The 23,464-nt window shown below is 40.2% G+C and overlaps 1 protein-coding gene across 3 annotated transcripts in view; it reads right to left on the bottom strand.

The window, feature by feature from the left end:
• Positions 1 to 23,464, bottom strand: part of Nmnat (nicotinamide mononucleotide adenylyltransferase) — a 316,157-nt gene that overhangs the window by 151,262 nt on the left and 141,431 nt on the right. For all 3 annotated transcript variants that reach the window (XM_067142889.2, XM_067142887.2, XM_067142888.2), the window contains exon 4: positions 16,754 to 16,855. In XM_067142889.2, coding sequence (XP_066998990.1) covers positions 16,754 to 16,855 — 102 coding nt within the window. The remainder of the gene's footprint in view (positions 1 to 16,753; positions 16,856 to 23,464) is intronic.

Here is a 23,464-nt window from a genome sequence, read left to right on the forward strand (position 1 = left end):
GAGTAGCGTCTTTAAAAGTAGGAATGATCACTATATGAAGATAAAGTTGGAATTCAAGAGGACAAATTGGGGCAAATATTCTTTTATAGGAAGGGGAGTTAGCGATTGGAATAACGTACCAAGGGAGATGTTCAATAAATTTACAATTTCTTTGAAATCATTAAAGAAAAGGCTAAGAAAACAACAGATAGGGAATCTGCCACCTGGGCAACTGCCCTAAATGCAGATCAATATTGATTGATTGATTGATTGATTGATTGATTGATTGATTGATTGATTGATTGATTGATTGTATGATATGTTCATTAGATTTCATAGAATAAATTTATGAAATCGGGTCCATCATTTTGAGTTGCCCTGTATTACTGACCAAGGGACTGCTTCTTAAGAACAATACTGAATCGATTATGCTTGTAGTCGAAACAGGTCCAAAATCCAGATTATCGGCCCCTCATAATAGTACTTATCACTAGGAAAATAGAACCATGGTATTTGTAATGTTACAGTACTAATCAAAAGTAGAGTAGACTCGTGGTATTCCACACATTATGGTGCTACACACAGGTAATGATTTTAGCACATGTAATACAGACCTATAGTGTTTCACACACTACGGCGCTATTTACAGGCAACACAAACCTATACAGGCAATGCAAACCTATGGCGTTCCTCACATAAGTGGACTAACCACAGGGACCCGCACTATTCCATGGTGTTTCTCACATAGTGGGTACTAAGCATAGGCAAGGCAGAACCATGGTGTTGCTCATATAGGGGTACGAAACACAGGTAATGCATCCTGAGCCACACACTATCGCTACTAATCACAAACCTATTTTGTACCTAACATAGTGGTACTACGCACAACTAAAAGTGACCCAGGGTGTTCCCCGTGTGGTGGTACTAATCACAAGGAGTTTCATGATTCTAATAAAATCATCCCTTGGTCGCCCCTTTTAGTTGCCTCTTACGACAGGCAGGGGATAGCGTGGGTGTATTCTTCGTCTGCATTCCCCACCCACAGGGGGTAGTTGAAAGAAAGGATCCAATGGTATGTGAATCAGGGTGTGAAGATAAAGGAGTCACTTCTTCAGCTAAACCAGACAAGAAACCAAAGGTAAGAAGAGATTCACTAATACTAGTAAACAGATCTGTGCATTTAGGTGTGCAGAAGGTAAGAACTGTAATTCTGAATGGTAAAAATGTTTCCTGAATGTTGCTGAAACAGAAAGAAAAGCTGAAATTTAATTTGCTACATTTGAAGAATGCACAGTCCATCTACATGTGCAGTTTGATTCCAGTTAACCCCGTAACACAATGGTATCCACAAAACAACAATGGAACTGCTCTTAGATATTGCAGTTATTCCTATAAATTGACCAAGACTTCTGAATGTATACCAGGGGATAAAACATGACAACATTGCCTCACACCACTACTCTTCAGCGGCAACCCGGTGTCTATTAGCGGCTTATAGGATTTACTACATCTGCTGTAGCCAGAGCTGCCGAATCTTCCAATGCACTCGACTGGAAGAAAGGGTAAAGACTAAAGAGAGTGTAGAAGAAAGTGGTTTGGCAACCTCTCGACACCAAGCAAGGATCACTCTTAGAACTCGTTAACTCAGTAAGTTGCAGGGTGTGATTGACATCTGGCTTCAAGGAACTGAGGCAGTCATGTTTTGTCTCCAAGTATATTCTTCCTATGAAATGCTAATAATGTGATGATTGTACTATCAATAATGCTCTCATTAATGCAGTCAGCTGAGTGCTCAAATGAATAGTTGGCTACAGAAGACTAACATATGTATTTCATCACTATTGTAAGTTATTTAAAAAAAAAAAATTTTCACTCAAATGTAAAACAATTTTTTGCCAAATACTCAATATTAGACAAGATTGTTGTCAGCTGTTGCTTGTCTCTGAGCATACAATTTTCCTGCTTAACAAATCACTTCACACTCAATGCACTTTATGTGCAAACTTCTGGTGACTAAACAAACCAATTCTTGCAAAGAACATACATCCATACAAATTGCAATTTATAAATGGTGGAAGGCATGGTTGAGTTTGGTGCAGCTTGTGTGCTTGCTGTTTAGACTCATTGTGTCTACAATGTTCTTGTTTGAACAGTTCGACAGCAGCAGCAGGGATGCCAAAGTAAGCAATCCTCAGTAAGTGATTGCCCTTTGCCCGTACCCTTCATTTGTAACTAGTGTTTCTACTAGCATTCTTTCTTCATTTAAAATGTCAAAATCATTTCAATTTTATCAGTTTTATCACTTAACTTTTCTACTTATATTTCTTTCCATTTTCTCCATTCCCTCCCACCATCTCTCTCTCTGTCCTCTTTGCTGTATTTCATTTCTGCCAGTGGTAGTTGTTATTATTTTAGGAGGACCTACAACTGAGCAACCATCCTCTCTTAACAATAATCTGCGGAAAAAATGCAAGTGTTCCGACCCTTCAAAGAATGAGTGTATCGGCAAATAAAGGGAAGGGTCGAAAAGGGACTGAAAATTACTCCCTCGGCCTAGTAAACCTAACACCATTGAGGCCAGAAGACAATGATAGTTGAACAAAGGAGAGCAGATAAAATTGCAGAGCCTGGCACAAAGGAAGCTATGCCAAATTCAGATAGGGAATCCATAGTTGCCAACTCACACTCCAAGGTTGAGAGGCCGTGGGGGTTACTCCTTTTACTGGGCTCTCATGATAGGAAGGGGATATGGGGATGTTTTCTACCACCCCCAATCACAGGGCGATTCTGCCGACTATACCCGATATATTATCTACACTGAAATAAAATATCACTAACTCTCTCTCTACTAAAACAAGGCAGCCTAAGTGAAACAACAGCATTCCTAGATACTCTTTTTTATTTCCAGTAAAATTAATGCTGGGTTTTCATGAAAACAGAAACAGTCAATGACAAATACAATCTTAAGATTATTACATGTTATAAAGTAAAATAATGATAGGTTATCCTTGGTAAACATAACACCACCACAGAAAACAATAAAAGTGGCTACCATTAGCATAACACAGCTTCACTATCATGGTTCTCAATTTCCTGGTGCATACCTATGCACCTCTACTTCAGTCTTGATGCTGCAACTCAGTGCAGAACAAAATGCTCAAACTCTTCCGCCTTCACTAGTATACTTGGTGTTCTTTATCATCCATAAAGGTTTTTTTTGTTTTTGTTTTTGTTGCTATTGGCTTTATGTTGCACTGACATAGATAGATCTTATGGCAACAATGGGACAGGAAAGGGCTAGGACTGGGAAGGAAGCGGCCGTGGCCTTAATTAAGGTACAGCCCCTGCATTTGCCTGGTGTGAAAATGGGAAACCACGGAAAACCATCTTCAGGGCTGCCAACAGTGAGGTTCGAACCCACTATCTCCCGAATACTGGATACTGACTGCACTTAAGCGACTGCAGCTCGGTCATAAAGGTTTTACCAATAAAGTAATGTTTGTGGAGTTGCTGTAGATTCTTCAGGGTTAGAGGAATAGTTCAACAGCAGCTGCTGCCACCATCTCATCTGTTGAGCCCAGTTGTTGTCAGGCCTTCCTCTTCTTTGTATAGTAGATAGTTGAAGGTCAGGGGCTCTTTTTGCTACATAGCTTTCACCCTTTTCATTCAACTTCTTGAACCATACTACCTTTTCATGCTCAACCTTCTACATTATCTCTTTTATGAAATAAGCTTTAGATGCAGATTATATGGAATGAAAAATGGTAGGAGAAGGTAGGGTAGAAAAGAATGGATGGGTGTCCACAAAGACTTTAATATTAATTACCTAGACCCACAGAGCGCGCTGATGCTGTGTGAAATATTGAACACTTTCGCACATCGCCATGCTGTGGGTGCTTCGGCTTAGAAAGCATGGGTAGCATGTGGTAATGTTTACTGTTCCTTGCATGTTTGCAAATTAAATCATGTCTGTTAGTCGATATGTTGTAGAATTATATCCGATGGAGTGATAATACATTGTCAAATATTCTCAAGGAATGTGGGTGCTTATACAGTACAATGACAAAGATGTTCATTCCCATAGGGAACCTGAAATATTTGTTCCGAATGAGTAAATTTATAATACCAATATATTTGGTCCAATATTGGACATTATAAATTTTCCAGCTAACTCATTCCTGGTTGCCACCGTTTCGCCCCAGTGTGCTAAGTTGGGCTCATCAGCTGGTAAATAGCACACCAACCAAGACGCATGGCTAGTGCATACCATGGAGGCCACTGTGTAGGCTACCGACACCTATTTGGAACAAATATTTCAGGTTCCCTATAGGAGAAACCAGCATGGCAAGGTTATTTCATTTAGTGTGCAAGATGTATGAGTCAGGTGAAGTCCCATCCGATTTTCGGCAGAATGTTGTTATACCTATTCCCAAGAAAGCCGGTGCTGACAGGTGTGAAAACTAACGCACCATTAGTTTAGTATCTCATGCATGCAAAATTTTAACACGTATTATTTACAGAAGAATGGAAAAACAAGTTGAAGCTGAGTTGGGAGAAGATCAATTTGGCTTCAGAAGAAATGTAGGAACACGTGAAGCAATCCTGACTTTACGTCTGATCTTAGAGGATCGAATCAAGAAGGACAAGCCCACGTACATGGCATTCGTAGATCTAGAAAAGGCATTCGATAATGTTGATTGGACCAAGCTATTTATGATTCTTAAGATGATAGGGATCAGATACCGAGAACGAAGAATCATCTACAATCTGTATAAAAATCAGTCTGCAGTGATAAGAATTGAGGGCTTTGAAAAAGAAGCAGCAATCCAGAAAGGAGTGAGGCAAGGCTGCAGTTTTTCCCCTCTCCTTTTCAATATTTATACAGAACAGGCAGTAAAGGAAATCAAAGAGAAATTTGGAAAGGGAATCACAGTCCAAGGAGAGGAAATCAAAACCTTGAGATTTGCCAATGATATTGTTATTTTATCTGAGACTGCAGAAGATCTCGAGAAGTTGCTGAATGGTATGGATGAAGTCTTGGGTAAGGAGTACAAGATGAAAATAAATAAGTCCAAAACAAAAGTAATGGACTGCAGTCGAACGAAGGCAGGTGATGTAGGAAATATTAGATTAGGAAATGAAGTCTTAAAGAAAGTAGATGAATATTGTTACTTGGGTAGTAAAATAACTAACGATGGCAGAAGTAAGGAGGACATAAAATGCAGACTAGCACAAGCAAGGAAGAGCTTTCTTAAGAAAAGAAATTTGCTCACTTCAAACATTGATATAGGAATCAGTAAGATGTTTTTGAAGACTTTCGTGTGGAGCGTGGCATTGTATGGAAGTGAAACATGGACGATAACTAGTTCAGAAAGAAAGAGAATAGAAGCTTTTGAAATGTGGTGTTACAGAAGAATGCTGAAGGTGAGATGGATAGGTCGAATCACGAATGAAGAGATACTGAATCGAATTGGTGAGAAGAGATTGATTTGACTAAATTTGACGAGAAGAAGAGATAGAATGATAGGACACATCTTGAGACATCCAGGACTTGTTCAGTTGGTTTTTGAAGGAAGTGTAGGTGGTAAGAACGGTAGGGGTAGACCAAGGTATGAATATGACAAACAGATTAGAGCAGATGTAGGATACAATAGTTACGTCGAAATGAAAAGGTTAGCGCAGGATAGGGTGGCATGGAGGGCTGCATCAAACCAGTCTATGGACTGATGACTCAAGCAACAACAACATGAGAATGAACATCTTTATCATCTAATGGCCAGGCAGGCATCAATTTTTTTGATAATGAGACAAAATCTGTCATAGTGCATAGGCACTGCCGGTGGCTCCAAGCAGCCTACGCAGTGGCCTCCACGGTATGCACTAGCCATGCGTCTTGGTAGGTATGCTATTTACCAACTGATGAGCCCAACTTAGCACACTGGGGCAAAACGCTGGCAACCAGGAATAAGTTAGCTGGAAAATGTATAATGTCCAATAACGGACCAAATATATTGGTATAATACAGTACAATACGGTAGTTGAATTGATAGGCAATATTAAAGGGAAGTAATTTAGGCCTTACGTGTGGAATGGAAACGTATTCATGAGGGTGAATTCATGTGCAGTCTTTATTTGTACAGATCACTATCAGAAGGGATCTGGTATTTCTTTTCACGTGTGAGTAGAAACTGAACTGTTATAAAATGACTTTCAATTACCATAATCGAGAACTAAACAGGTTGCAGGGTGGTTGATTCAGAGAATGTCTGGACATCTCATTTAGAGATTCTAGGCTTCTTCTGCTGTACTGATTGGCTCAGACAGCCTTCCGACCCCAATGTAGAAGGTTCGAATCTGGCTCAGTCCGGTGGTATTTGAAGGTGCTCAAATACATCAGCGTCGTGTCGGTAGATTTATTGACACATAAAAAGTACTCCTGCAGGCCTAAATTCTGGCACCTCGGCATCTCCGTAAACCGTAAAAGTAGTTTGTAGGACACAAAGTCAATAACATTATATTATCAACTTCTTTTTCTTCTCTCTTCTTGGCCTTTTTTGAATTTGTTGCGGATAATTCTTTAGAAGTAAACAGTTATTCTCAAAAAGCATACCTATTTTTCATACACACTGTGTACCGGTATTACAAATGTTATATAAACTAGGGCCTAGAATCCGTAAAATATTATTGATAAAGCTTGATAAAGCCCTACTCTTAGGGAAAAGTATTACTTCAAATTATCTGAGAAGTGATTTATTGGTACTGTACTATATGTCTTAAGGTCTGCAAACACCAACGAGAACGTGAGAGCGGGAGTGATCCCATCGCAAACTATTATAAGTACAGCGGGACATGAATCCACTCACACCGGGGTTACTCTGCCGCCTATATGGTGGGATTGCAGCAAACCATTTTCAGTTCGCTGAATGCAGCATTTTCTCGCATACCGCATTCACTGTGAACAATGACAACGGCGATTGAATTGTTCATAGAGAGCATTAACAAACATTCAATGCTTTACGCAATGAGTAATGAAGATCATTAGAATGTACGGAAGAAAGATATGTTGTGGGATGAAACAGAAAAAGAACTGCATATATCTTATATCAATTCTTTAATTATCACTGTCTTGTGACATTTTTGCACACATTTCTCCATTCGTAAACATGCAGATACATGTAAGATATACTGTAGGCCTATGTTAAAACTATCTATACACTGTCGTTATGAGTTAGCTCGAAAATTTATAATGTCCAATAACGGACCATTTATATTGGTATTATAAATTTACTCATTCAGGACAAATATTTCAGATTCCCTGTGGGAATCAACATCTATGTCATCTGATGGCCAAGCAGGCATCTATTTTTGATAATGAGACAAAGTCTCTTAGTGCATTGGCACTGCCGGTGGCTCCAGTTAGCCTACGCAGTGGCCTCCACGGTATGCACTAGCCAGCGTATTGGTAGGTGTGCTAGGTACCAACTGATGAGCCCACCATAGCACACGAGGGCGAAACGCTGGCAACCAAGAATGAGTTAGCTGGAATATTTATAATGTCCAATAACAGACCATTTATATTGGTATTATAAATTTACTCATTCAGGACAAATATTTCAGATTCCCTCCTCTGCGAACCATGTGACCTTGCCGCGGTGGGGAGGCTTGCGTGTCCCAATGATGCAGATAGCCGAGCCGCAGGTGCAACCATATCGGATGGGTACCTGTTGAGAGACCAGACTAACGAATGGTTCATCGAAAGGGGGGTAGCAGCCTTTCGGTAGTTGCAAGGGCGGCAGTCTAGATGATTGACTGATACGGCCTTGTAATAATACTCAACATGGGTTAGCTGTGTTGATACTGCTACACGGCTGAAAGCAACGGGAAACTACAGCCGTAACTACCTCCCGAGGACATGCAGCTCTCTCTGTATGAATGATGTACTGATGATGGCTTCCTCCCGGGTAAAATATTCCGGAGGTAAACTACTCCCCCATTCGGATCTCCGGGTGGGGACTACACGAGAGGGGGCGATCATCAGGAAGAAGGATACTGACATTCTGCGAGTCGGAGCGTGGAATGTTAGAAGTTTGAATCGTTGTGGTAGGTTAGAGAATCTGAAAAGGGAGATGGATAGGCTAAAGTTAGATGTAGTTGGTATAAGTGAAGTACGTTGGCAGGAAGAACAGGATTTTTGGTCAGGCGACTACCGAATTATCAACACGAAATCAAACAGGGGAAATGCAGGAGTTGGTTTAATAATGAATAAGAAAATAGGGCAGCGGATAAGCTACTACGACCAGCATAGTGAAAGAATTATTGCTGTCAAGATAGACACCAAACCAATGCCCACCACAATAGTGCAGGTCTATATGCCTACTAGTTCAGCGGATGATGAAGAAATCGAAAGAATATATGAGGAGATAGAAGATTTAATTCAATATGTAAAAGGTGACGAGAATCTAATTGTGATGGGAGACTGGAATGCAGTGGTAGGCCAAGGAAGAGAAGGTAGTACAGTAGGAGAATTCGGATTGGGACAAAGGAACGAAAGAGGAAGTCGGCTGGTTGAATTCTGCACTGATCATAATTTAGTCCTTGCCAATACTTGGTTCAAACATCACAAACGACGGCTGTATACGTGGACGAGACCTGGAGACACTGGAAGGTATCAAATAGACTTCATTATGATTAGGCAGAGATTCAGAAACCAGGTGTTGGATTGCAAAACTTTCCCAGGAGCAGACGTGGACTCTGACCACAACTTGTTGGTCATGAAATGCCATCTGAAGTTGAAGAAATTGAAGAAAGGAAAGAATAAAAAAAGATGGGATCTAGACAAGTTGAAAGAAAAGAGTGTGAGAGATTGTTTCAAGGAACATGTTGCACAAGGACTAAATGAAAAGGCTGAAGGAAACACAATAGAGGAAGAGTGGAGAGTCATGAAAAATGAAGTCAGAAGGGCGGCTGAAGAAATGTTAGGAAGGAAGAAAAGATCAACTGAATCAGTGGATAACTCAGGAGATACTAGACCTGATTGATGAACGACGAAAATACAAGAATGCTAGAAATGTAGAGGGCAGAAAAGAATACAGGCGATTAAAGAATCAAGTGGATAGAAAGTGCAAGGTTGCTAAGGAAGAATGGCTGAAGGAGAAGTGCAAGGATGTCGAAGACTGTATGGTCTTGGGAAAGGTAGATGCTGCATACAGGAAAATCAAGGAAACCTTTGGAGAAAGGAAATCTAGGTGCATGGATATTAAGAGCTCAGATGGAAAGCCACTTCTAGGGAAAGAAGACAAAGCAGAAAGATGGCAGGAGCATATCGAACAGTTGTATCAAGGTAACGATGTAGATAATTTGGTTCTGGAACATAAAGAGGCTGTTGATGCTGATGAAATGGGAGACCCAATTTTGAGGTCAGAGTTTGACAGAGCTGTGAGTGACCTAAATAGGAACAAGGCACCTGGAATTGATGATATTCCCTCTGAACTACTGACTGCCTTAGGAGAAACCAGCATGGTAAGGTTATATCATTTAGTGTGCAGGATGTATGAGACAGGAGAAGTCCCATCCGATTTTCGGCAGAATGTTGTTATACCTATTCCCAAGAAAGCCGGTGCTGACAGGTGTGAAAACTACCGCACCATTAGTTTAGTATCTCATGCCTGCAAAATTTTAACACGTATTATTTACAGAAGAATGGAAAAACAAGTTGAAGCTGAGTTGGGAAAAGATCAATTTGGCTTCAGGAGAAATGTAGGAACACGTGAAGCAATCCTGACTTTACGTCTGATCTTAGAGGATCGAATCAAGAAGGACAAGCCCACGTACATGGCATTCATAGATCTAGAAAAGGCATTCGATAATGTTGATTGGAACAAGCTATTTATGATTCTGAGGATGATAGGGATCAGATACCGAGAACGAAGGATTATATACAACCTGTATAAAAATCAGTCTGCAGTGATAAGAATCGAGGGCTTTGAAAAAGAAGCAGCAATCCAGAAAGGAGTGAGGCAAGGCTGCAGTTTGTCCCCTCTCCTTTTCAATGTTTACATAGAACAGGCAGTAAAGGAAATCAAAGAGAAATTTGGAAAGGGAATCACAGTTCAAGGAGAGGAAATCAAAACCTTGAGATTTGCCGATGATATTGTTATTTTATCTGAGACTGCAGAAGATCTCGAGAAATTGCTGAATGGTATGGATGAAGTCTTGGGTAAGGAGTACAAGATGAAAATAAATAAGTCCAAAACAAAAGTAATGGACTGCAGTCGAACGAAGGCAGGTGGTGTAGGAAATATTAGATTAGGAAACAAAGTCTTAAAGGAAGTAGATGAATATTGTTACTTGGGTAGTAAAGTAACTAACGATGGCAGAAGTAAGGAGGATATAAAATGCAGACTAGCACAAGCAAGGAAGAGCTTTCTTAAGAAAAGAAATTTGCTCACTTCAAACATTGATATCGGAATTAGAAAGATGTTTTTGAAGACTTTTGTGTGGAGCGTGGCATTGTATGGAAGTGAAACATGGACGATAACTAGCTCAGAAAGAAAGAGAATAGAAGCTTTTGAAATGTGGTGTTACAGAAGAATGCTGAAGGTGAGATGGATAGATCGAATCACGAATGAAGAGATACTAAATCGAATGGGTGAGAGGAGATCGATTTGGCTAAATTTGACAAGAAGAAGAGATAGAATGATAGGACACATCTTAAGACACCCAGGACTTGTTCAGTTGGTTTTTGAAGGAAGTGTAGGTGGTAAGAACGGTAGGGGTAGACCAAGGTATGAATATGACAAACAGATTAGAGCAGATGTAGGATGCAATAGTTACGTAGAAATGAAAAGGTTAGCACAGTATAGGGTGGCATGGAGCGCTGCATCAAACCAGTCTATGGACTGATGACTCAAACACACAACACATTTCAGATTCCTTGTGGGAATCAACATCTATGTCATCTGATGGCCAAGCAGGCATCTATTTTTGATAATGAGACAAAGTCTCTTAGTGCATTGGCACTGCCGGTGGCTCCAGTTAGCCTACGCAGTGGCCTCTACGGTATGCACTAGCCAGCGTATTGGTAGGTGTGCTAGGTACCAACTGATGAGCCCACCCTAGCACACGAGGGCGAAACGCTGGCAACCAAGAATGAGTTAGCTGGAAAATTTATAATGTCCAATAACGGACCATTTATATTGGTATTAGGTAATTATTATCTCACGATCTGTAATCATACTTATGTTGTAGACTGCTGCCATTTGAACATGTCTTCATATTTTCAATAAAGATTAAGTGTAGAGCCTAGGTTTTAGTTATAAGTGTTTGTTCCGAATGTTCAAACAGATCAGTTACAAACATGACCCTTATATTAAACTGAGGGACATGATAATGTTTAAGGTGGTCTACCGTTAGGGCTATATACTGCGTTTTTGTTTGTTTTGTTTTTCAGGGACTGGATTTCAAGTATGTGTTTATGTATATATTTATTATTGTTAAGAGTGTATTTCTGTTAAAAGAGTACATTTTTTTTAATGTGCACCACCTCTAGTCTATACATAGGATTTGTGGAGATTGTTCAATAACAATGCAAAATGTGTTCAGTTTTTATAGATAAGTATCTTTTAATACTACCACAGTCTTGATGTATGTATATTTAATGTATGTGTGCACGGTAGTCTGTGTAGGCTGTCATTAATTTACTAGACCAGGGAATGGCTTAGTTTCCCTGTATGAGACATTACTGGACACTTTCCGTGATTTAATTTACGGTCCACTTTTACCACTTCAGAACTCAGAATTATCATCCTGTATAATTCCTGCGTGGTATCTGATTTAAAATTAGTAACACTGTTTGCGAAACGATGAGGATTTCCGTATGGGTCTTTTGCTTCCTATTTCCGCACCTTTTTATAATTTTATTTTTGAAGTATCTAGTTAACATCTTTTCTTACTGTGCAGCTCCATGGCTAAATGTTTACCATGCAGGCTTTTTGCCCAGGATTGATTCATGGCTGGGTGGGGGATTTTAACCTTCATTGGTTCATTCCGATGGCTTTACGCCTGGGTATGTGTACCCTCTTCATTTTCAGAGGCCACACACATTATTATTCTTTCTTTGTTGTTTAGGCCTACTGAGGACCACGGGGCTCGTATCTACTCTTGGGTAAAGTTGTTGCTTTCTTCTTCTTCCAATACTCCTTCATTTGCTGACTATGAGTCAGCTTTTTCTCCTCGGTCCACTTAGTTCCTGTAGTCTTCTTAATTGTAAGGGACGTTAGGAAAACTCCGTGTCGGATGGCTTGATGGAACAGTAGTCGGTCATGAGTTTGTCCCAGTGGGATATATAGTTGTTCCGTATCTGGCTAAACTGACGTGATCCATTTGTTCTTAGAAGCCTTGCCTCTTCCTGTTACTGTGAATATCCTGTTGGCGAGTCTTTTGGAATCCAGGCGGGCCAAGTGTCCATAAAAGGTCAGGCGCGTTTTCCTTATAGACACATTATTATTATTATTATTATTATTATTATTATTATTATTATTATTATTATTATTATTATTATTATTAGGGGAGCGCAGAAGAAACCTCCACGTGTGCAGCCACAGAATAAATTGTGCAGTTAATTTTGATTAAACAGACTGTGACTGACGGTGCTCCCTGGAAACGGTAGAGAGTGCACATATCTACCGGCTAATTCTTCCATTCCAGAAGTGTTGAAAGATGATTTTAAAAAGGTCCTTTTCAGGACCACAGTTGTCGATTATGTCTATAAACATCGAAGGAATGTCCCTTGTAAAAGAAGAACTCTTGCAGTATTTATGTAAGGAACATGGCTGTGATGTCCTTTGTGTACAAGAAACCCATCGAGACAATAATCAGAGCAGGCCAAGAATTTCTGGCATGCGTTTAGTGGTAGAGAGACCAAGTCAACAGCATGGAAGTGCAATATTTGTCAAACCTGGTATAGCAGTCCTATCCACTGATATATCTGACTGTGCTGACGTAGAACTCCTTACAGTTGAGTTAAATCATTGCACTGTTTCCTCTATATATAAACCACCAAATTCTGCATTCCATTTCCAGAAACCAAGGAATTTCGACAATCAAGCCGTCCACATTGTAATTGGTGACTTTAACAGCCAAAGCAACGTCTGGGGATATGAACATGAGAATGAAGATGGAGAGGCTGTGCTGGAATGGGCTGAGACCCACCAGATGCTACTGTTACACGATGTTAAACTTCCTCCTTCTTTTAACAGCGGGCGTTGGCAACGAGGTTATAACCCTGATCTAATCTTTGTTAGCGAAGGAATTGCTCAGCAGTGTATAAAGAACATTGGCACCCCAATACCACACACACAGCATAGACCCATCATGTGTCAGGTATTTGCTGCGGTACGTCCTATGAGCGTACCTTTCCGCAGGCGATATAATTTTAAGAAAGCAGACTGGAACAAGTTTACTGCATATCTGGAAGATGCTGTATCTGATATAGGTATTTCTATGACTGACTACGATCTGTTTGTAGATGCAGTGAACAAGAGCTCCAGACAGTCAATTCCCAGAGGTTGTCGAATGAATTATGTTCCTGGACTCAATCAACATTCCTCAGCTCTGATGGCTGAATACATTGATCTATTTGAGACGAATCCCTTTGGCGAAGAGACTGTGCAGAAAAGTCTAGAGTTGACAACAATGTTAGCGGAAGATAAACGAAATCGTTGGATATCTACCCTTGAAGAGCTGGACATGTCTAAAAGTAGTCAGAAAGCCTGGCGACTTTTAAAGAGGCTTAATAATGACTTCACAAAAGCCCCTGTACACGTCAATTTGTCCCCAGATGCCATTGCTCATCAACTTTTGCTCAATGGAAAAATAGGGGGTTATATGAATAGAGTTAAAATAGAATGCCAAATAGATAAGGAGTCTAGCGACCTCACTAATAATATCACCCTAGAGGAATTAGAGAAAGCCATAAACAAATCCAAAAATGGCAAGGCTACAGGTCTGGATGATATGAGAGTGGAACAAATAAAACATTTTGGTTCCAGAGCAAGGAAGTGGGTTGTTGATTTTCTAAACAATTGCCTGCAGAGTAAACAGATACCTAAGGTATGGAGGAAGTCTAGAGTGATAGCTATTTTGAAGCCAGGTAAGGATCTATTAGATCCTAAGAGCTACAGGCAAATATCATTACTTTGTCACCTATATAAGATATTTGAGAGGATCCTACTTGAGCGCCTCACATCTAAAGTAGATCACCTTCTTATTCCAGAACAGGCGGGCTTTAGATCTGGAAGGAATTGTACTTCACAGGTGCTCAATTTAACTCAGCACATAGAGGATGGGTTTGAAAGACGTAAAATCACAGGTGTGGTATTTGTGGACCTTACAGCAGCATACGACACAGTGCACCATAGAACTTTGATCACCAAGCTCTATAACTTCACCAGGGACTATGGTTTCACGAAGATTGTTGAAACCCTCCTGCAGAATCGCCGGTTCTTTGTTGAGTTTCAAGGAAAGTGCAGTAGGTGGAGGGACCAACGGAACGGACTTCCTCAGGGCAGTGTCCTCTCGCCAATCCTCTTTAACATCTACACAAATGACCAGCCAAGGCCTTCCTATACAAGAAGCTTCATTTATGCCGATGACCTGGCTTTAGCTGTCCAGTGCGACGACTTTCAAACCACTGAAATGCAGCTCTCAAATGCACTTAAGGAACTTTCAGTGTATTATCAGAAGAACCGGCTGCTACAAAACCCAACTAAGACCCAGGTGTGTGCATTTCATCTTCGAAATCGAGAAGCTACTAGACAGCTGTGCGTGACGTGGGAGGGTAAGCAACTGGAGCATTGTTTTACACCTAGGTACCTGGGTGTCACTTTAGACCGGACCTTAACATACAAGAAACACTGTGTTAATTCTGGACAGAAAGTCTCAGCCCGAAATAACATCCTCCGTAAACTTGGCTCAAGCAAATGGGGAGCCCATCCAACTTTGTTAAGAACCTCAGCTCTTGCTCTGAGTTTTTCTGCAGCTGAGTATGCGTGTCCTGTATGGTTTAGGTCAGCCCATACGAAGCGGGTGGATGCAGCCCTTAATGAAACATGTAGAATAGTAACTGGGTGTCTGAAACCTACTCCCACTGACAAACTCTACTGCTTGGCTGGTATTTCTCCTCCAGACATTCGGCGAGAAGTGTTTGCAAGGCAAGAGAGGTCGAAGGTGGATCTCACAAGCAACCACCCGTTATTTGGACATCGACCTCCACCCAGAAGACTGAAGTCCAGGAAAAGTTTCCTCGATGTCTCCAAGGCTCTGGATAAACCAGCAAGAACAGCACGTTGTGATATGTGGCGAGCAAAAATGGAGCATCTTTCTGATTGGATGGTGCCTTCTGAATCTCCACCCCCTGGTTATCATTTGGAATGGACAACCTGGAAGGCACTTAATCGTTTGAGGAGTGGAGTAGGTAAATCCAAGGATAACCTTAAAAAATGGGGTTATCTGAAAGATCAGTCAGACTTCTGCGATTGTGGGGAGCAACAAACTACCCAACACCTGTATGACTGTCAGTCCTGCCCTGTTCGTTGTACACTTCAGGACTTGATTCAAGCCACTGAAGAGGGAATTTCTGTTGCCCATTTCTGGGCAGACATTGTGTGAAACATGTTTTGTGACATAAAATGTATTCTGTTTTATTTGTATATAATACCTTATTTATATTTTTAAGTTTCTCAACACTCTGACACGAAATAAATAAATAAATTATTATTATTATTATTATTATTATTATTATTATTATTATTATTATTATTATTATTATTATTATTATTATTATTATTATTATTATCTGTTCTTACTGTGTTATCCCGTGTTGTAGGAATAACTTCTCGACGGGTGTTTCAAGTGTACGTAATGTAAATTAATGCATGAATCCCATACTACAATTTCCTCGTCAAACTGAGGAGCGCCCACAACATGGCGGTATACACATGGACATAATTATCTTCCCCAGTCACATGCTTCTGCGCAGCCTGAGTATTGGGTATCAATAGGAAGACAAAATCCCACCCTGAGCTGTAGTGATGAAGCAAGCACTTGATGGTGTGGGACGAAACGCAACAAACATGATAATCCAGTAGAATCAAGAAGAGAGGTGAGAAAACATTAAACAATTTCCGCAGAGAAATACAAATGCTATAGTTAAGCAGCCTGAAAAAATAAATACCTATTTCTTTTAAGAACTTCTTCACATTTTAACATTTTTAAAATTTGCAGTACTTCAATGGATTTTATTTAAAAAGTGTAAAAGAAGGATGTATAATTCTGACATACAGCACAGAAAATATCTGATATTTAGACATTGTCTTTTGGGTTTATGTCATAGAAACCAAGGGAAACAGTTGGAAAACTGCAAAGACGGCGATTGAACTCCGCTCGCGGCCGTATTTGACTTTAGTCCACAGCACCAGAATGTTATTACCACGTGATGCCACATTCGACTTGAGTCGAAAAGGAGGGAAGATGGAGTTTGCACTGCTCTACGGCATACTGCTGCCAAATGGTGGACCAAAGGAGGTCAGTTTTAAACAGCACGAGTCACGCCAGGTCAGCAGTTCATTTCCTTAGTTGTTTGTACTGAAGAAGCCAAACAATGTCTTTGCAAAACATCAAGTTTTCCAGCTGTTTGCCTTGTTTCACATGAAAGAAAAAAAAAAAAAAAGTAATATTTCTACTGTTCTGGACCACGAAAGCATACATCAAAACATACCTGATATTTAGTTAGTAGATCTGATTCATAGATGAATTTGTAAGGATTTGTTCCTTCTCGAGTTATCACAACTAGTCCATGCTGACCAACAATGGTATCAATCTGGAATAAATATGTAAATTTCAAAACTATATAATCTGAACATCACCTCGACAAGAAGCAACTTTATTTTAATTTCTAAAAGGCAACAAAATAATACGAAGGGCAAATCACACAATAATAAGAACACTGCATGTGCAAACTGTATGCAAAATCTACAGAGGATCAATGGGTATATGAACAGAACAAATGAGTAATAGTTTACTTTAACCTCCATGCTGCTATGTTCGACTTTAGTCGAACGGTGATTGAACTCCGCTCGCAGCCGTATTCGACTTTAGTCCACAGCTTCAGAATGTTATTACCACATGATGCCACATTTGACTTGAGTCAAAAAAGAGGGAAGATGGGAGTTTGCACTGCTCTACGGCATGCTGCTGCCGAATGGCGGACCAAAGGAGGTCAGTTTTAAACATCACAAGTCACGCCGGGTCAGCAGTTAATCTCGACTGCTCGTGTACTGTTGATACGTCATTTGTGTGTGGAAGTAAGTATATTTTAATCATCATCATTATCTTAAGGCTTTGACTTGTCGCGGCAACCATTGATCTCTTCTCTCTGCGATCCTTTTCATCTCTCCATAACCTTGGCATCCCATCATCTCAACTACCTTTTAAACGATCTTCTTCTGTGGTTCCCCTCTGCCCTGCTTTCCAATCACCTTGCCTTCGAACAAGTTCTTTATGAAGTCATTATGCCAGAGAATGTGACCAAAATATGATGCTTTTCTCCTTTTTATCATTGTTATTAAATGTCTCCAGGTGTTTATTTCTCTACGCACTGCTTCATTAGTTTTCTTCTCAATCCAGCTAGTTCTTGTCATCTTCCTCCATAGCCACATTTCCACTGCCTCTAGTCATTTCACATCCTCCTTTAAGAGAGTCCATCCTTCACAGCCATGTAGCAGCACACTCTAAACGAATGTTTTGATAAACAATTTCTTTTTTTATTCAGTATCTAATGATTTATTAATTAAGAGCTGCTAAGCTTCTCTTCAAAAGCTTTCTTAGAGAGGGAAATTCAATTTTTTTCCACAGTGCATCTGTTGTCATCGGTAATAACTGATCCTAAGTAGCAGAACTTGTGCGCTTGTTTTATTAAAATATTTACAATTCTGAGTTGTGCTGCTGGCTTCATTTTAGATTTGCTTAAAACCATAACATTAGTTTTATTTACATTAATGTTAAGTTGGAAATCTTTTAAGATGGATGTTCATTTGTTGAGCATGATCTGCATGTTCTTCTCATTGTCAGCCAGAAGTGCAATGTTGTCGGCAAATCTAATACAGTGTACAGTTGTTCCATTTACGAAGGTAATCCCAAAAATAAGGTCTCCTATTTTTTTTTACAAATACATAGACTTGTTTATTTCTACAATGTTTTACATCATTTTACAGCTTGAACATTTAGCTTTTTTTCTACATAATCACCATTTTGGTCAATGCATTTTTGTAGAAGCTGTGACATTTTATTTATGCCCATATCATACCAACTCGCCGCCATGCTGTTCACGAAGTTGTGAACCTCATCCTTCACCTCATCATCGGTGCTGAATCGCTTTCCAGCCAAATGTTTTTTCAACTTAGGGAACTGAGCACCAAATTGGAACTATAGGGTGGGTGGGTGATGATGTTCCCCTGAAACTGTTGCAGGAGGGCAGCGGTTTGACGGGCAACGTGCGGGCGAGCATTGTCATGGAGAATGTTTACACCCTTGCTCAACATTCCTCTTCTCCGGTTCTGAATTGCCCGTCTGAGTTTTTTCAGGGTCTCACAGTACCTGTCAGCGTTAATTGTGGTCCCAGCAGGCATAAAGTCGACCAACAATACCCCTTTTTGATCCCAAAACACAGTTGACATGACTTTACCGGCAGACTGTGTTTGCTTGAATTTCCGTGGCTTTTGTGAAGAGGGATGCCGCCACTGGCGTGATTGTTGCTTGGTCTCAGGTGTAAAGTGGAACGCCCAGGTTTCGTCACCCGTGACAACTGTTGTCTTGTTCAGCTGCAAAGCGTTGAAGAATGCGCGGGAAGAATCAACTCGTTGCCACATGTGGTCTTCAGTCAGCATGCCTGGCACTCATCTTGCGCACACCTTCTGGCATTTCAACTTTTCCGTTAAAATTCTGTGAGTGGCGATTCGGGAACCTCAGGAATCAAAGTGCAGAGATCATCCAGGGTGATCCGCCGATCTTCACGCATGATTTGCTCAACCTTCACGACTGTCTCGACGGCAGCTACAAACTCTCTACACCTCTTATGGACATTTTTGACATCCATGCATGACTCACCATACACTTCCGTCAAATGACGATGGATTTAAATTGGTTCAGTACCTTTTGCGTTCAAAAACTGAATAACTGCGTGTACTTCACACTTGGCGGTAACATCCAATGGGAGCTCAATTCTCAAACGTTGCCAAGCCAAGACTGAGTGCCTCAATAGGCGTGCGCATGTTTATATGCGAGCACGGGAAACACTCTTAACAATATTGTGACCAACAGCCACACGAACAGAGTTCTGTATTTTTAAAACAATATGAGACCTTATTTTTGGGATCACCCTCGTGATTTGATGCTAGGTGTTTTTGATTTAAAAATTTTCATAGCCTCTTCAATGTACAATGTCTGATCCTCACCTTGCATGCTGTTTCATTACTTTCAACGTTTATTTTTTGATTGATGTAGAGTTTTAATATTGCTTTTCTGTCTTTCCAGTCCAATTAAATATCCTTCATAATTCTGAAAAGTCTTTACTACTGAGTGATCATTGTCAAAAACTTTTTTCAGGTCTACAAAAGCTATATATGTATTTCTGTTAAGTTCTAGTCTTCTCTCCAAGATGGTTTTAAGTGCTATAATAGCTTCTCTCGTTCCTACTCCTTTCCTGAACCCAAACTAGATTCGGCTCAATTTTCATTTTGATTCTGTTATTTAATATGCATGTGAATATTTTTGCTGCATGTGAAACAAGACTTAGTATTCTGTAATTGGAGCATTCTGTTGAATCTCCTTTTTTGTGCAGAAGTACTGCTTTGCTTTCTACAAAATCCTCTGGCATATCTCCGTTTTCATAGCAGTACCTGGTGATTTTGAAGAGTTCATCCTTCATCCTTTTTCCAGAGTTTTTCCATAGTTCAGCAGGCAGTTTGTCTGGTCCAGGAGCCTTGTTCTTTTTCAGCTGTTGCAGTGCTGCTTTGAATTCACTTCTTACTATGGGAGGACCTAGTTCATCTTGTGAAACCTGTTCTTGTTTTATGATGTACTCATCTACATTGCCAATTTCTTCTCCATTATATAGATCCTCCAAATACTCTTTCCATCTCTTCATTACCTCCTCATCTTCTATTAACAGATTTCCTTCCTTATCTTTTATTACACTGGATTTCATTTTAGCCTTGAATTGCTATCTTTTTACTTGATGTAAGCTCTGTCAGCATTTCCAATTTTCATATCATGTTCTACGCTTTTACAAATGTCATTCACCTTTCTTTTGCCTCTCGACACTTCTGTGTAACCAGGTTTTTTAATTTCTTATAGTTTATCATACCTTCTGGAGTATTTTTCTGGTGTTCTTTATTTCTTTCCTAAATGAGATTTAGTATTTCTTCAGCCATCCAGTTCTTCCTCGGTTCAAGCATCTTTTTTCCTAGCACTTCATCTGCTGCCGTTGTAAGTGAAGTTTTGACAGCGTTCCAATCTGTTTTGTTGTTGTTGTTGTTGTTGTACATTACCGTGCCTGTCTTTTCTTCAAATGCTAGTTGTGTTAATGGATCATTTAACTTCTTTAGATTCCATTTCTTGCTTCTTGGTTTCCTTAACTTCTTCAGCTTAATTCGACATTTTGCTGGTACTGGGATATGGTTGCTGTCGATGTCTAAGCCAGGGTAGCTATGGCATGACATTACCTGATTTCTGTACCTTCTCTTAACTAGAATGTGTGAAACAATGTGCTTTTTTATGTCGCACCGACACAGATAGGTCTTATGGTGATAATGGGACAAGAAGGGGCTGGGAGTAGGAAGAAAGCGGCCGTTGCCTTAATTAGGGTACAACCCCAGCATTTGCCTGGTGTGAAAATGGGAAATCATGGAAAATCATCTTCAGGGCAGCTGACAGTGGGGTTCAAACCCACTGTCTCCTGAATACTGGATACTGGCCACATTTAAGCGACTGCAGCTATCGAGCTCAGTAACTAGAATGTAGTCAATTAGGTATCTGTTATTATCTCTGAAATCCTTCCAAGTGTAACGTCTTCTATTAGACATGTCAAATACAGTGTTCATTATGATCATGTCCTGTTCTTCGCAAAGTCAATCATACATTCTCCTCTATCATTTCTTTGTCCTAGACCGAATCTGCCAGCAATTTTTCTAGTAATTTCTTTTTTTTTTTGCTATTTGCTTTACGTCGCACCGACACAGATATGTCTTATGGCGATGATAGGATAGGAAAAGCCTAGGAAGTGGAAGGAAGCGGCCGTGGCCTTAATTAAGGTACAGCCCCGGCATTTGCCTGGTGTGAAAATGGGAAACCATGGAAAACCATCTTCAGGGCTGCTGACAGTGGGGCTCGAACCCACTATCTCCTGATTACTGGATTACTGGATACGGACCAACAACATGAAATTTATAACCCTTAATACTGGATACTGGCCGCACTTAAGCGACTGCAGCTATCGAGCTCGGTCTCTAGTAATATTGCTGCCAACCACAGCATTGAAGTCTCCCATTATGATTATGTGATCTTTGTCATTGTTTAGTTTAATTATTTCTATTTTATTATACATTTCCTCAACTTCATCGTCGCCATGTCCAGTAGTAGGGAAGTATACCTGTATTATTACTATATCTGTTGGTTTGGCAGCTATTTTCACCATCATTATTCTATCATCGACATGATATGTGTTTAGCACATTGTTTGCCCACTTCTTTCTTAATTTTACAGCTACTCCATATTGTCCAACATTTTCATTTCCACTGTACACAATTCTGAATGGGTCACTGTGGAAATCACCTTTGCCAGGCCATCTAGTTTCACATAATTCCAGGACGTCTATTTTGTTTTCATCCATAATTAGTTTGATTTCTTCTAGTCTTCCCGTTCTTAGCTTTGTTCTTGTATTCCATGTCCCTATTTTAATCCCTTCTTCAAACTTCTGAGGGTTTTGCTTGCTGATGACCTGGGATACCTCAGTTATCCCCCTGCCGGATCTTGGTGTATGAGTACCATGATCAGTAGTATCTAAGTTACAATTTGTACTATCCATGGTTCCTATACTAGGAAAATGAATGTGGTGGTTTCCCGTTGTCTTCCACATTGCAGTTTTACTGCCATTGAAGTCTTCCTGACCATGCCAGTAAATTTTCAGCAACAGTCCAGTAGACACCTTTTAGTCCTGCATAGTGCTGATACTGATAGCGCTGCTTCCACTACCAGGAAGAGAGACTCCTTCACCTTTTCAGCTGTTGGGATATATCTTCACCCACCCTTCAAGCCGTTGGTCCTCTTCACCTGTAACCCTAGGTAGGGGCCCTGTAACAGGGTGCTTCCATCCGGAGCCAGATGGAACCTGATTTGAATCACATATAAGGTTTAAAATTGTAATTTACACTGCACAAGGTGACTTCTGGACATAATGAGTGCACAGCCAAAGAAAAGGAAACCCGAGGAAGACATTACGAAGTAAGTGGCTTTCTGAAAGTATGTCAGACATTGACACAGAGGAAGATGACGACAATTTTCCCTATGACATGAATAGTGGTTCAGAGTTGGAAATCAGTGATAGTAATGGCAGCAGTAGTGACAGTGAGTGTGGTGCAGCTACGGATAGTCCTAGGTTCATTGTGTCTGGTGCATGGAAAGAAGTGCGAGACATGATGAAACGGTTGGATAGTGCTTTGAAGAATATACCTTATTTTTGCGGGGTTACCGGTGTGAAAAATATCTTAGGGCTTTAACTATTTGAGTGTTTTAACAAATTACTCCGTGAAGTAATTTATGAATGTGTCACTTGCGAGACCAATGTTTATTTCTTACTGAAAACGGACACAACTGTGAGATTTTCTCTGCATAGCTACTGCTGAAAATGGAAGTACGACCAGAGGATATCAAGGTGCTCATTGCTGTAGAAATAGTAAGGGAATGTGTCACAAACCCTCCCCCGAATCCTATATTCGAGACAGTTTTTGGCTGACTACTACTCCGGATTTTTTGAAATTTTCTCACGAAATCAGTACCAGCTTATGAGGTCATTTTTGCATTTCAACAACAATGCTAAGCAGGTAACAAAAGGCCTTGACGGATATGATCCCCTTTTCAAGAACAGATCAATTATGGACTCTACCAAGGACTGCTACAGTTATATTTTTGAGTGTAGGCATGCTGTCAGTGGGAGCATGCTAAAATTTGAAGTTAGGCTATCATTCAAGCAATATCTACCCAGTAAACCAGTAGTGGCGATTAAGGGGGGGGGTATAATGTGGAAAAAACATATTTTCATTTCATTTTAGCAGGCTTAAACTAGGAATTATAGGATTTTTTTTAAATGTACAAGACCTATTATCTTATCAGCTAACTCTTTATTTTCTTTATTAGCAGAAATATGCACAAAATG

This window comes from Anabrus simplex, chromosome 3 (assembly GCF_040414725.1).
Source record: "Anabrus simplex isolate iqAnaSimp1 chromosome 3, ASM4041472v1, whole genome shotgun sequence".
Classification (NCBI taxonomy): Eukaryota; Metazoa; Arthropoda; class Insecta; order Orthoptera; family Tettigoniidae; genus Anabrus; species Anabrus simplex.